A 14,396-nucleotide genomic window follows, 5' to 3' on the forward strand; every position below is an offset into this window, starting at 1 on the left:
CCAATAAATACAAAAAATGAGTAGAACAGAGTTTGATTTTTTTTCAACAGATGGCAGCAAGTGTCAGTTTTTTTAAAATGGCCGCAGGAAATTGGTCAATATTAATTTAAATAATTAAATAATAATTATTAATTAACAATTAAATAGTACTTTAATTATTCTTAAAAATAATAATAAAATAATTTAATTTTTCTAATAAAAATTTTTTGGACTAAGTAAGTGTCTAAAAAAAAAATTGACAACTATTTTGACCACGCGAATATCAAGCGTACTCTTACTGCCACTGCGGTAACCTCTTTTCCGTTGAAACCCGTGGGCCAAGAGTCTGGTCATCATGAGGTAATGCTTAATTTATTGATAATTAATTAATTATTAACAATTAGATGCATAAAAAATGTCTCAGATATTTTAGCTGTCATTCTTAATGTCAAAAAAAAAAAGTTTTCAACAATTGCTGTGAAAAAAATGATATTGTCATGTTAAGTGATTGTTTTCTTACGGTCACATGGCCGAGAAAATATTTATTTTTTTTTTTCACCACTTATGTGTGAATTATTATCTGAAAATTACCTGAGTTTTTTTTTTTTAGTTTTGGAAAATATTAATTTTGATAGTGCAAGCGTAGAATCATTTATTTTATGAGAATATAATTAAAAAGAAATTATAACCTAACTTTACTTTTTTTTTCAGTCTCAAGCTCCAGAAACGTCTCGCCGCATCGGTGATGCGATGTGGTAAAAAGAAGGTATGGTTGGATCCTAATGAAATAAATGAAATCTCCAACACCAACTCCCGTAAGTTTTTTTTTATTTTTTAGTTGATTTTTTTTAATAATTAAAATTCAACAGTTGTAATTTTTATTAACAGAAAGTACACTAATAAATTTTTGAGGCTTTGCATCTATTTCTAGTTAAATTTAAACATATTGTACTTTGTAACTTAATTATTTCTGCTGAAAATTTATTTTTATTAATTGAAATTACAACTAATTTCCTATTTAAACTATTGATATTAAAAAAATGTTTCGCTTATTGATTTTGAATTGAAACAAAATAGATTTTTATACTTTTTTGAACAAGATTAGAAATTTTTATTTCAAATCATCAATCCACTATTTTGCGACTAATTAATTGTAAAAATAATTTAGACTTGTAATTTTTTCGTTAGAATTATTTATTCAGAATTTCTTTAAAGTAGTATTGTTTTTTATACATTAATAATTTTATAATTTTGTTTTACAGGCCAAAACATCCGAAAATTGATCAAGGATGGTTTGATCATCAAAAAACCCGTAGCTGTACACTCCCGTGCCCGTGTACGTAAAAACCAAGAAGCTAGACGTAAAGGTCGTCACTGTGGTTTTGGTAAAAGAAAGGGTACAGCTAACGCGCGTACACCACAGAAGGTAACTTATTTATCAAATTTTATTATCAGACTTTTATTTAATTTTTTAATTTATAAATTCAAAGTATAATAAATAATACCGAGGATTTATAACTCATAAAATACTTTAATTTTTGAATACTATTTCATGTTTTTTTTTTTTTTTTTTATTATTTATTAATCAATATAAAATTGATCTAAATGAATAGTTGGAATTATAAAATTTTGTTCAAGTATTTTTAATTAAATTATTAATGAAAATAAAGTTAGCCGACATCTAAAAATTTTGATCATTTTTTAAATTAAAGAATTATTACAAAAAAATAAAAAAAAATTTTTTCATTTGTTAAAAACTTCAAAAACTACAAGTGCAATTTTTTAAAAATATTTTTTAGTTATAATTTAATAAATTAAGCAAAATAAAAAAATCAAAAATGTCGGCTAACTTTATTGTTATAATTATTAAGAATTAAATTTTAATAATGAAATATGAAATGTATTATGATGAAAGGTTTTTAAAGAAGTACGAGCACCAAGGCAACTTTTGATGAAAGGCTTGATTTTTTTTTAATAAGAAATTTAAATATGTCTAAATAAATTCCGAAAATTTGAAGGAAATTGCTCGATTATTTAAATAAATAATTAACTTTGAAGTTGAGCAATTTAACATTGATACATTTCTGTATTTTTCTCGCAAAATTATCGGTGAATATTTTTAAAATTCAAAAAAATTTACACTTGCCCGACTAATTAAAGTGTATTAATTAAAAGAAAAATAAATGCAGCCATTAGCTAATGTTAAATGCATATCTATATATCGAGAAAAATCATATTGTTACTCCTCTCCCCTTACCGCGCTAGAGTCGATACCTATCTCCACCCCGCTTAGCGCACGTACTTCCTTAAATAATAAAAAAAAAAAATATATCTATCGAAAAACAAATTTATATTGAAGTAGCAAAAGCTCAAAGTATTAATGTTGATTATTTTGTCACCAGGAATTATGGGTCCAACGCATGCGAGTCCTTCGTCGTCTCTTGAAAAAATACCGTGAGACAAAGAAAATTGACAGACATCTGTACCACCTTTTGTACATGAAGGCTAAGGGTAACGTGTTCAAGAACAAGCGTGTTCTTATGGAGTACATCCACAAGAAGAAGGCCGAGAAGGCGCGTACGGAGATGCTTTCTGACCAAGCCGAAGCCCGTCGTACCAAGGTACGTGAAGCCCGCAAGCGACGTGCTGAGAGAATCGCAGCCAAGAAACAAGAGCTTTTGCAATCTTACCAACGCGAAGACGAAGCCGCTGCTGCGCAAAAGAAATAAATTACATATTCTTTGTTTAAATAAATAAAAAACCATAATTTACAGTGGATCTTTCTCATTATTTTTATTCCTCCTTTTTTACAAGATTAATATTAATTAATTAGAATTAAGTACTTTGAAATCGATTAATAATTATTTGTTATTTGGTTTTTAAAAATTTCATTTCTATTATTTTTTTAATTAATTTAAATAGTTTTTACATTTAATTATAATTATATTTTAATTGGAAATTGTGGAGGTATTAGAGGAGTTGAAAAACAGTAATTGAAATTTTTTTAACTATTTTATTAATTAGTTTTTATTTATCTCAATATATTTGTTTTAGAAAATTAAAAAATTATTTTTTATTTGAGGCGTTTTGTTTCATAAAGTAGCAGACATTTGTCAATTATATTTATATGTAAATTATCAAGTATAAATTGGAAAAATTATTCATCAAAAATTTGAAAAAAAAAAAATTTAATTTTTAAAATCAATTTAAACAAAACATTAATTGTTTTTATTACACAATTATTCTTAGATGTCATCATACTAAAATCTGACAACTTTTCACAAATTTCTTTGAAGAAATAAATTGTAAAAAAAAATTATTTGAAAAAATTTTATTGTTTTATACACGTGAGAATTTTTAAAAATTTATTTTTATAATTATAAAAAAAAATTTTTTTTACTACTTGGTAATTATTTAAATAATAATAAAAGGGGGCGTTCATACACACTATACATAGATATATTTTACACACTGTATATATCTATAAGCTATACATCCATATGTTTGCAGAATATGTTGTAATGTAAGCAAAAGTTTTCGAGTAGTCCAACATAGTATCAGAAATACTGAAAGAATTTTTTAATAAATCGTTAACTACAAAAAGAGCCAATAAGTTCTAAATCAGGTAATTGCTTAAAATAATTATTTTTTGGAGTTGGTAAATATTTAATGAACTATTTTCTTGAAAGAAAAATAAAATGAAAGTTTTTCTAACCTATTTAACATTGAAATATTTTTACACAGCTATAAATATAAAATATATATTGTGAATTTCCTGAAAAAAAAAATTTGCATTATCGACAATGCTATTAGTAATTAATAATTATTTGATATTTATATTTATATTAAATGGATAATTTTTATAATAGGATCTTATCGCTGATACTCGTGTGGGAATGGCTGATGAGGTACTAAATCTTTGAAAAATTTCAGTATTTTTTGACCTTTCATTTTTTCATCCATTTTTAATTTTTTTTTTAATCCAGCATGAATAATTTTTTATTAAATTAACATTTATTTAATTACAAACTTTCAATTTATATTTTCTTTTTTTATATAATTACAATTGGTTTTATTAATTGTTCAATAATTTATTATTTTTTTTTTAATTTCAGAAATAACAGTACAGCTGACATTTTTTTTTTTTATTAAATTAAAGCCAAAAAAAAATTACACTCATAGCTTTTCAAACCTTCTAAATTTTTTTAAATAATTTTTTCAGTAAAGAACATTATTTTCATTTAATTTAGTACTTAATTTTTTTTTTATATGATTAAAAAAATTTATTTCTTCATTAATAACAAATTTCACTGTACTGTCGTTTTGAAAAATACATACACTAACTAATAACTAGATTATAAAAATTAATAACTAACAACAAAAATTTATTTTTTAGCTAATCGACGAGAAAAAGCCTAAATTAACACGATCTCATGCTCGCCATCTCCGTCGCAAACGTTTGCTAATAGCACGGAAAGAAGCTCTGAAAAAAAACATAACTATAGAGTTTGTCGATAAAAATAATTCAGCATTAATATCACCACAGCCAGAAATAGAATCTCTGGAGGGTGAAACTTTAATTTCTAACAATTTAACAAAATCAAAAGCGCGCCGTTTGCGTAGAAAAATTAAAAAAGATAACAGCGACGAGTTGGAAAATAAAAAAAATTTAGAGCTAATACAAATAGAAAGTCAAAAAAATTACAATAATATTTTGATAATTAACGCTGATAGTGATAACAAAAATATTAATGTTAATGATTCATTATCTGATAAAAATGAACAAGTCAATGATGTGTCCCTGGTGAGTATGAACATTAATGAGGATAAAAATAATATCACGAATGAAATAGACAATATTGATAATAAAATAACAATTAATAAAATGAATAACGAGACAAGTAAGACACGGGAGCAGATAAAAGCCGAGAGAGAAGCTAAAAAATTGGCTAAAGCTGCTTCCAAAAGCAAAAAAAGCAAAAGCACAGCTGATGGTAGCGATGATAAAATCAAAGCAAGTGTAAGTGATGGGCGCTCATCTATTAGTGATAAGCAAGATGAATTAACAACAGACACTACCGATTTTAGTCATTCTTTAAAAACGATGCCGACTGACATTGAGTCGTTGAACGACCAAGTGAAGAATATGATAATTAACGACTGTAAGAGTGAGTTAAAAGGAAACAGAAAAGAAACTTTAGCTTCAGTTTCAGATTCTGTTACAAATGACAACAATGTTGACAATGAAAAAACTGTTAAAAGTAAATCAGAGTTACGCGCTGAAAGACGCGCTAAACAAGAAGCGCAACGCGCAGCTAAAGAGTCGGAAAAGAGTCAGAAAGCAAAATCCAAAGTCTCGGATAAAGTTGATACTCAGGGTAAAAAAGTAGAAGCTGGTGAAGCGATTCCTGTTGCCAGAACCAAGGAAGAAGAGGTCGTGAAGAAAGTTGTGAAAAAGGTAACGGGCTCTGGGGTGATTAATCATGAGATGAGTTTGTTTAAGCACTTGTATCATGCAAGGGAGCAGTGTCATGTTGATGTGCCGGTAGTTAACTCTCACTTACATCCAGCGATTATTAGACTTGGGGTCCAGTACAAAGACAAAGTTATTGTAGGCAGTAACGCGAGATGCGTTGCTTTTTTGTCGGCGCTTAAGCAACTGATTTGCGACTACGAGAGACCGAGCCAGGCTGATTTCACTCGGGGGTTGGAGAGCGCTTTTCAGGAGTCTATGGCGTACTTACATTACTGCAGACCGCTGGCTGTTTCGATGCAGAATGCTTTGAAGCATATCAAGTGGAAGATGAATCAGTTATCGAGGAATCTTTCTGATGATACGGTATTTTGCTTTTTTTTATTTGATGCATGAGTTATGTTGGAATTTAATTGATAAACTTTTTTTTTTAGGCGAAAAGTAAATTGGCCAATGCAATTGATACTTATATTCAAGAACAAATAATGCTGGCAGATGAAGCTATTTCGATGACGATACGGACCAAAATTTCTAACGGCGATGTTATTTTGACTTATGGATAGTAAGTTTCTTTTTTTTTTTTTTTCCTCCAATTGAAAAATATATTTATTTTTATCTATTTTATTACACCTGTAAGGTAAAATACCTATATACCTATATTTGTAAAAATGCTTATTTATTTATATTTGTAAAAATGTTTTTCCGTTCCACATTTTTGCGAGAAAAAATTATTAGATAGCTCGGACTGGGATTCGAACCCAGAACCTTCCGAAGACATGTCGGCTACTCTACCATTTGAGCTATCCGGTCTATACTAAATTTCCTTTCGCTTATTCTATACACATTAAGGTAGTTGTTGCGTGATAGGCATTTCAACAGAAAGTCATGAAATTTTTTTTCATCGAAAGATAAATATATTAATAATTCACTACCAAAATTTCAGATCAATTGACCGCACCATTTTTGAGTAATTAATTTTCGAAATTGTGTCTTTTACACGTAGAGGTATAGAGAGATGGTAAAGTTAGTATGAAATCTTGCGTACCACTCGAGTGGGCGTTAATTTATTTGTAATGTTAAATTTAGGACTTCTTTATTACTAATTAGTTGCTCCAATTGGAATTTTTTAGCTTAATTAGATTCCGAACAATCATTAATAATGTTGGCGAATGTTAGATTGTGTCTAAGTTTACAGTTGTCAATTATTAATAAATAAAATAATGAAATTTTATTGAATTTAATTTCAGCTCATCGTTGATTCAAAAAATTCTGTGTGATGCCTACGATGCTGGTCTCAAATTTCGCGTGATAATTGCTGATGGAAGACCTTGGCTTGAAGGTAGAGAATTGCTAAGAAGACTTGCTAAACATGGAGTTGAATGTTCTTACATACTAATTAATGCTCTTAGTTTTATAATGCCTGGCGTAAGTGTTTCATATAAAATATTTAAAGAAAAATTTATTTAAAGCAATTTTTACCATAAAAAAATTGAATTAATAATTAATGTAATGTACTTTTTGTTTTTTTTTTTTTGTAGGTAAACAAAGTATTTCTCGGAGCTCATGCAATATTAGCCAACGGAGCCGTAATGTCACGCGCAGGAACCGCACAAGTTGCTTTGATGGCTAAAGCGTTTAATGTTCCTGTCTTAGTGGCCTGCGAAACGCACAAAAGCTGTGAGCGCGTACAAACAGACTCGATTGTTTACAATGAAATCGGTGATGCTGACGAATTGCAGTCGGATATTATCGGCAGTAACAAAAAGTCTACGTTAGCTAACTGGCGAGCTAAAAAAACATTGAATTTGTTAAATATTATCTACGACGTTACTCCTGCCGATCTTGTTACTGCTGTTGTTACTGAGCTTGCTATTTTGCCTTGTACCAGCGTTCCCGTTATTTTAAGAATAAAACCCTCGGAAATTTAACTGGTGGTATTTTTGAGTCATCAATTGATCTGTTTTCAACTGTGGCTAATCATTTTTGTAATTAATGATCTATTATTAATCCTCAGTCATCATCAGTTACTAATAAATCAGTGACGAATGTGAAAACTGAGTTAGATTTAATATAATTAATAAATAAATTTATAAATGTACTATACTATAGATATATCTATGTATTTATATCGATTGCTTGGTTGTATATTGGAGTATGTTATTCTGAAATTTTTAATAAATACATTTTTAAGTCATAAAATTTATTTAATTATATTTTAAGTTAATTACTTAATTAGATTTTATAAACACGATAAATGAAAAAAAAAATTAGGAAAACGGTTGACCCTGAAGGCCATCCCTGCAACTTCCCGCCAATTCTATATCTAAACACTTGAAATTGCACTTATGACGTTATAGAGCTCTTCGAGCTCATAAATACAATTTGTATATTATTTTGAGCTCTCCGAGCTCAAAAAAAAGCTTTTATATGCTTTTGAGCTCTTCGAGCTCAAAAGTTTGATAGAAATTTGATAATAGTACATTAGATACGAGTGGCTTAAATGAGCGATTATGACACGGCGTGAAGTTAGCGCACGAGCGAAGCGATCGCTCATTTAAGCCACGAGTATCTTACACTATTTTGTAGCACCAGTGTCCTAAATTCGTCTTCAGTTTTATTCAAATTTAAATATAAAAATTAAGGAAAAGCAAAAATAGTATATCATGCATAGCAGGACCGCAAGCATTCCAAATAAATAAAATTTAGTATGCTGAAATAAATAATTGCTTAAAAATAGTCTAATAGTGTAATCTAATTGTAGTAATCGACAACGTCGCACGAGTTGCACATACTATTTTTTATTACAAATGCGGCGATATATGGGGGCCTAAAATCGGGGTCCAGGGGCGAAGCCCAGGCGGGGGGTGGGGGGGGGGCAGAGCCCCTCTAGTCCCAACAACAAATGAAAAGTTAAAAAAAAAGAAACAAATATATATCAAATAATAAATTCAAAGTGATTAATATTAATTAACAAAAAATAAATTCACACATTGAAACAATCAATACATAAAATTAAATAACATTAAATTTAGCTGTGACTTTATAATTTTTAAATTTTCTTAAAAATGTTAATTTCCACTTTCTATTTATTATTAAAATCATAAAATGTAAAATCTTAACGAATATTTATCTTTCTTCTGATTGAACTTCAATGGTGAAATGGCAGTTTTGGAATACCATACATTGAGACTCTTCAAATTTTTTCACGCACAAATCTAAGTCTTGATCATAAAATACTGTAGAACAGATAAATGAATGAAGAGTTTCACAATCGTCGAATTGAGAAGTTGAATTTTTCTTTCTTGCAAAGTAGATTTAAATTTTTTTGATGGCGTAATGTATGAGGGGCATATTTTTGAGAAAGATTATCAAAGTAGACTACAATTACATCTTCAGCAAAAGAATTTGATTTAACATTTTCTTTACGCCATGCTTTAAAAGCATTATAAGTTGCCACATACATTCGTCTAGATTTTGTTGGCATTGATTGTAAAGTTATATTCTTCGCCTTTTCTTTTATCTCGTCAGGAACAAAATCATAATCATCGTCTAAATCACTGTAATCACTGTCCATATTTATTACGGAATAAGATTGTTGTTAAATTAAATAATGTTCAGAAAATATTTCACACCAGAATAATGTTTACGACTGAGCGAAATCGTTAATAAAAAACATTTGAGAATCATTAATAGAGGTTTTAGCATACTTCAGACTGAATCATAACCGACAAAAAGATGTAATTTTAATCATTAATTATTTATTATTTTGTATTTTTTCGGGGCTTTGAATGTTTTTAAATATATTTTTTCGTTTTTTTTTGCGGTGAAAGTCAAATTTTTAGAGCAGAAATGTATGAATTGATCGTAAATATGAGTCCGTAGCCTAAAAAATTCCTCTTTACTCGTTTCATAATTGTTTATTTAAGTCAACAGTTGAGCGAGTCCTAAATACGAATTTAGGACACGCAGTGCTATAAAACACTTTTATTTTTTTTTTTACATTGAATTGTCGATCAACAAAAGTTCTTCTATCTAGTAAATTTAAACTGAAACCAAATAATCTAAATTTAATAACAATACTAATGTAAATATAAAACTTAATTGTACAAAAATAGAAATAATTGTTTAATAAAGAATGAACTTGAATCACAAATGTTACTGATCATCCGAGTTTCCACCCAAGTTTTTCTTTGACTCGTATTCTAACCGGTAGCAAATCCATCCTCCATACAATGGAAACTTTTCCCGCAGTTCTGGCTCAGTGACGCCAACATTTTCGCCAACATTCTGCAAATCACCGATCAATTTTTGCTTGCTCTTATGCAAAACATCGTAGAAAGTGACACTGGTCCCATCGATTCTAGCGTTCTTCATCAACTCGACTTTTGCGTGAAATTTCTCGTAAAACTCATTGAATAATTATCTTAAATGACTTCAAGATTTTTTGGGACGACAAAAAAATTAGCCGTCTTCAACTTGACAAATTGATGTTTAAACTTAATCTTGATTTCATCAGAACAACATTTAGTGTTGATCAAATTTCTATAAGTGTCGTTCTTGAAATCAACTCCGATATCCAACACTGAGAGACAATTTTATTTAATAGTAACAAAAAAGTTTATTTGGACATTGAACTTGAAAAAAAAAACTTAGTTAATATTAATAAAATTATATTTCATAGAAATAAAATTTTATTAGTATTTAATAAAATTTTCTTAAATACTAATATGTGTTTATTAAAATAACAACTAGCGTCGCTTTCGTTAGCTGGCATAAATTCGCGTAGTTTGTACTTGTTCCAAAAGTTTGACAGTGAGCAAATAATCTCAAAAAAAAAAAAAATAATATTGATCAATTTAATTTATTGAGATATATAAACGTTAAAATAAAATGTAAAAGTAAAATGTGCTTAATTACAATACATAATACAATTACAATACATGTTTCATAACATATAATATAAATTTGTATTAATTATAATTTAGTCAAATATATTTTTACAGTAATATCTTTTATTATATCAAATAATTCGACTCAAATTCGAGACGAATAATTCGTAAACTCGAATAATCGCACACCCCTAAAATTTAGAGTTAATACGAAATGATAGTCAAAAAAATTGTAGTAATATTTCGATAATTAATTTTCAATTCAATTTCAATTCAATCTTTATTGTATCAAAAGGACATAGTCCTATATACAAGAGGTTTGAGATACAGGTAGATACAGAAATTACAAATTTAAACTTAGGAGCTATAATGTACAGTAGAGCAGAGAGAAAAGATGAAGATGATATAATAAGAGTATGAATGTATGTGATCGGCTGATAGGTGAGATATAGCTATCCTAAAATATTTGCTATGTCTAATATAAATTCAAATTTAATACAAGTATAATTCGGTTGTAATTCAAACATAATTCTAATATAATTCAAACATAATTCAAACATAATTCAACCACATTACTAGAAGGATTACAGATTTAAAGTTAGTCAAGGGAAGAGGTTATTTCACATGAATTTGGATTCTTGTGGAAGTGAATCAGGGAGGAATACTCAGAGTAAGAGGATCTAAGGGTGAAACAGCTTTGAAGATATTCAGAAAGGGCTTTCAAATTTGGCTTTTCTGTTGCGCCCAGAATTATTTCGATAATTAACGCTAACAGTGATAACAAAATTATTAATGTTAATGATTCATTGTCTGATAAAAATGAGCAAGTTAATGATGTGTCCCTGTAGAGTATGAACGTTAATGAGGACAAAATTAATAGCACGAATGAAATAGACAATATTGATAATAAAATAACAATTAATAAAATTAATAACGGGACAAGTGAGACACGGGAGCGGATAAAAGCCGAGAGATGCAATTTTAGCCAACGGAGCTGTAATGTCACGTGCAGGAACTGCACAAGTTGCTTCGATGGCCAAAGAATTTAATGTTCCTGTCTTAGTGGCCTACGAAACGCACAAAAGCTGTCAGTGCGACAAATAGACTCGATTGTTTGCAATGATATCGGTGATGCTGACGAATTGCAGTCGAATATTATCGGCAGTAACAAAAACATCTACCTTAGCTAACTGGCGAGCTAAAAAAACATTGAATTTATTAAATATTATGTACGACGTTACTCCTGCCGATCTTGTTACTGCTGTTTTTATTGAGCTTGCTATTGCACGCCTCATAGCGCGAAGCGCGTGAGGTTGGGCTTTATATCCCTGTTTAAAATTTCCAATAGGATCCCATCAAAAGCGACAAAAGCCGCACTTAGAAACCCATAAATTTTATTGGTTTCTAAGTGGCTTTTGTCGCTTTTGATGGGATCTTATTGGAGCTTTTCAACAGGGATACTCGACTCGTCAAGGTCAAGTAATTTTTTTGCCCTCCGGGCGGAAAGTGGCAACTTTCGTCCCGCTGCGCTAAATAAAGTTGCCGCTTTCCGCCTTCGTCGATCAAAAAAATAGTATACAGCCCTTAGGAAGTAAAAAAAGAAAACCTCAGATCACATGTATGTTGACCTCGGCTTCGCCTCGGCCAACAATTACATGTGATCTGAGGCTTTTCTTATTTTCCTTCCCAAGGGGTGTAATATACTATTGTGATCTTTAAATGCCTCTATCACAACTATATTACACTTATACAATGATATAAGTAGATGTACACCGAACAAACACTTAAATTAAACCATCTTTTACTTTCTAAAATCATTTCATGTTGCTATTTTGAAACAAAAAACGTTTTGAAAAAAATTTTACGTTGACGTCTGGATGTCACCCCATTTTTGATGTACCAACGATTACTCCCGAACAAATTGATATTTCAAGACCGGATCTTTTTTATTAGTTTAAGAATTCGATGAACTGGGTCTGTATTTCATATCAGTGGTCTAGCTTACGTATTTTTTTTTTTTAATTGAATTTTTATTAAAATTCACTACGATACAACCGTACAAAGCCAAACGAACTTTTCTTATTTGTCACGTGAAAACTGTGGCGCCACTTGATCAAGCTAGATTCTTTTAGACTGCGTGCGCATATGACAAGAAAAAAAGGCGCCGATATTTAAAAAAAATTAAAAAATACTCTAAGAAATTACATAATTATAACTTTTTTTTTTAATCAATTACACAATTAATTTTTTTCTTAAAAAATGAATAAGCGTTATGAGGCGTGCACTTTTGGATTTTCCAAACTTTTTTGCCCTGTACCAGCGTTCCTGTTATTTTAAGAATAAAACCCTCGGAAATTTAACTAGAGGTATTTTTGAGTCATCAATTTATCTGTTTTCAATCGTGACTAATTATTTTTGTAATTAATGGTCTATTATTAATCCTCAGCCATCATCAGTTACTAATAAATCAGTGACAAATGTGAAAACTGAGTTATATTTAATATAATTAATAAATAAATTTATAAATGTACTATGCTATATATAAATGGATGTATTTATATTGATTACTTGGTTGTATATTGGAGTATATTTATCTGAAATTTTTAATAAATACATTTTCAAGTTATAAAATTTATTTAATTATATTTTAGCTATAATAATTAATTAGATTGTATAAATACGATAAATGAAAAAAAAAATTTTTTTATAATTACAATCAAATCACAAAATATTTCTTTTTTTTTTATTCAATTCATATTTCATATTTTGTATTATAATATAATTTTATTCATTTGTAATCATTCTGTATAAAATTATTTTTCTTTTTCAGCAGGAGCCTTGTATTTTAATATTCTATTTTTAATATATTTTATCATAATTGTTTTTTCCAACTGACTCAAACCAAGTATTTTACTAATTTTTTCTACGCATGGTGCAATATCATTGTAATTACGAACAGTATCTTTTTCATAAACATTTACTACTTCTATTATTTTATCGTATTTTTCCGGTTGTTCTTTTTTGTACTTCTTCAAGTAATTATTGCGTAATAATTCTTTTTTGAACGTTTTGATACCAATAGCCATCGTGTAATTACTTTGTTTTAATCTTTTAGGAATTAATTAGTCTTTTTTGTTGATTTGAATGCGACGACTTTTCTTCTTAACTAATATAAGGCGTTAAATTTTGAAACAAATTATTTTTAATCTAGTTTTTTTCTCTTCTAATATAAGGTGAGATAAAATAGAAAATTATTCATCGTTTTTCGCGATTTTCTTTTTCTTTCTAGCGATTTCTACAACCTCAGAAGCGGAAATATCATTTTCATTATCGCTATTCTCATCGTTATTTTCGTCTTCATCTTCGCCACCGAACAAGAATGCGTACGACGAATTCATGACGAATGAGGTTGCCAAAGCTACGCCGTTTATATACAACATGTACATAAGAATTACGATAATAAGAATTACTATGAAGTCAACGCGAAGAAGACATAAACCAACCAGTGATACCAGAACGAACAGAAGATTTTCATTTACTTTTTCGTTAAAATTTTTCGGCTCTTTGTCAGATTTTTTGTCCGATGATGGAATTAATGACAGCAATGATTTCATCATTTTTAATTATTTTTAATTCGAAATGTTAGTCTTTGTATATTGCATGGAGTTTCCTTCTACCTACAGGAAAAGTTCATATTAATATTTTGTTCAAATCTTTTACAGCTAATTGAAAATGCCAATGAATTTCTAGTCCTTGTTGACTGTTAGACATTTGTAAATTAATTGCAAATACAAATTTTACATCATTCATATTGATTTCTGTTAACAATTGATGCAAAACAATTATTGTTTTTTAATTACTATCAATATATGTAATATCATTTTTTCTATGGGGACTCGGTAGTCTTGAGTCCATAAATTTTATGTTTTTTTCTCAATGACAATAATGAAAAAAAGTTTTTAAACTTTGTAGAAGTATTATATCACCTCAATAGTATTATTTACAAAAAAAATTTTTTAGTTTAATTATTATAAAAATGACACTGTACTTGACTT

The 14,396-nt window shown here is 28.7% G+C and overlaps 2 protein-coding genes across 2 annotated transcripts; both read left to right on the plus strand.

The window, feature by feature from the left end:
- The first annotated feature begins 180 nt into the window (after positions 1-180).
- LOC123262307 (60S ribosomal protein L19) lies at positions 181-2,769 on the plus strand. Its single transcript, XM_044724495.1, has 4 exons — positions 181-339; positions 691-794; positions 1,242-1,405; positions 2,382-2,769. The coding sequence occupies exons 1-4, from the start codon at positions 335-337 to the stop codon at positions 2,706-2,708; spliced, it is 600 nt and encodes a 199-aa protein (XP_044580430.1). The 5' UTR covers positions 181-334; the 3' UTR covers positions 2,709-2,769.
- A 705-nt stretch (positions 2,770-3,474) lies between these two features.
- Positions 3,475-7,651, plus strand: LOC123262305 (translation initiation factor eIF-2B subunit delta). Its single transcript, XM_044724489.1, has 6 exons — positions 3,475-3,604; positions 3,849-3,887; positions 4,376-5,818; positions 5,887-6,014; positions 6,700-6,877; positions 6,991-7,651. The coding sequence occupies exons 2-6, from the start codon at positions 3,876-3,878 to the stop codon at positions 7,378-7,380; spliced, it is 2,151 nt and encodes a 716-aa protein (XP_044580424.1). The 5' UTR covers positions 3,475-3,604; positions 3,849-3,875; the 3' UTR covers positions 7,381-7,651.
- Positions 7,652-14,396: the final 6,745 nt, after the last annotated feature.

Source organism: Cotesia glomerata, linkage group LG3 (assembly GCF_020080835.1).
Source record: "Cotesia glomerata isolate CgM1 linkage group LG3, MPM_Cglom_v2.3, whole genome shotgun sequence".
In the NCBI taxonomy this organism is placed as follows: domain Eukaryota; kingdom Metazoa; phylum Arthropoda; class Insecta; order Hymenoptera; family Braconidae; genus Cotesia; species Cotesia glomerata.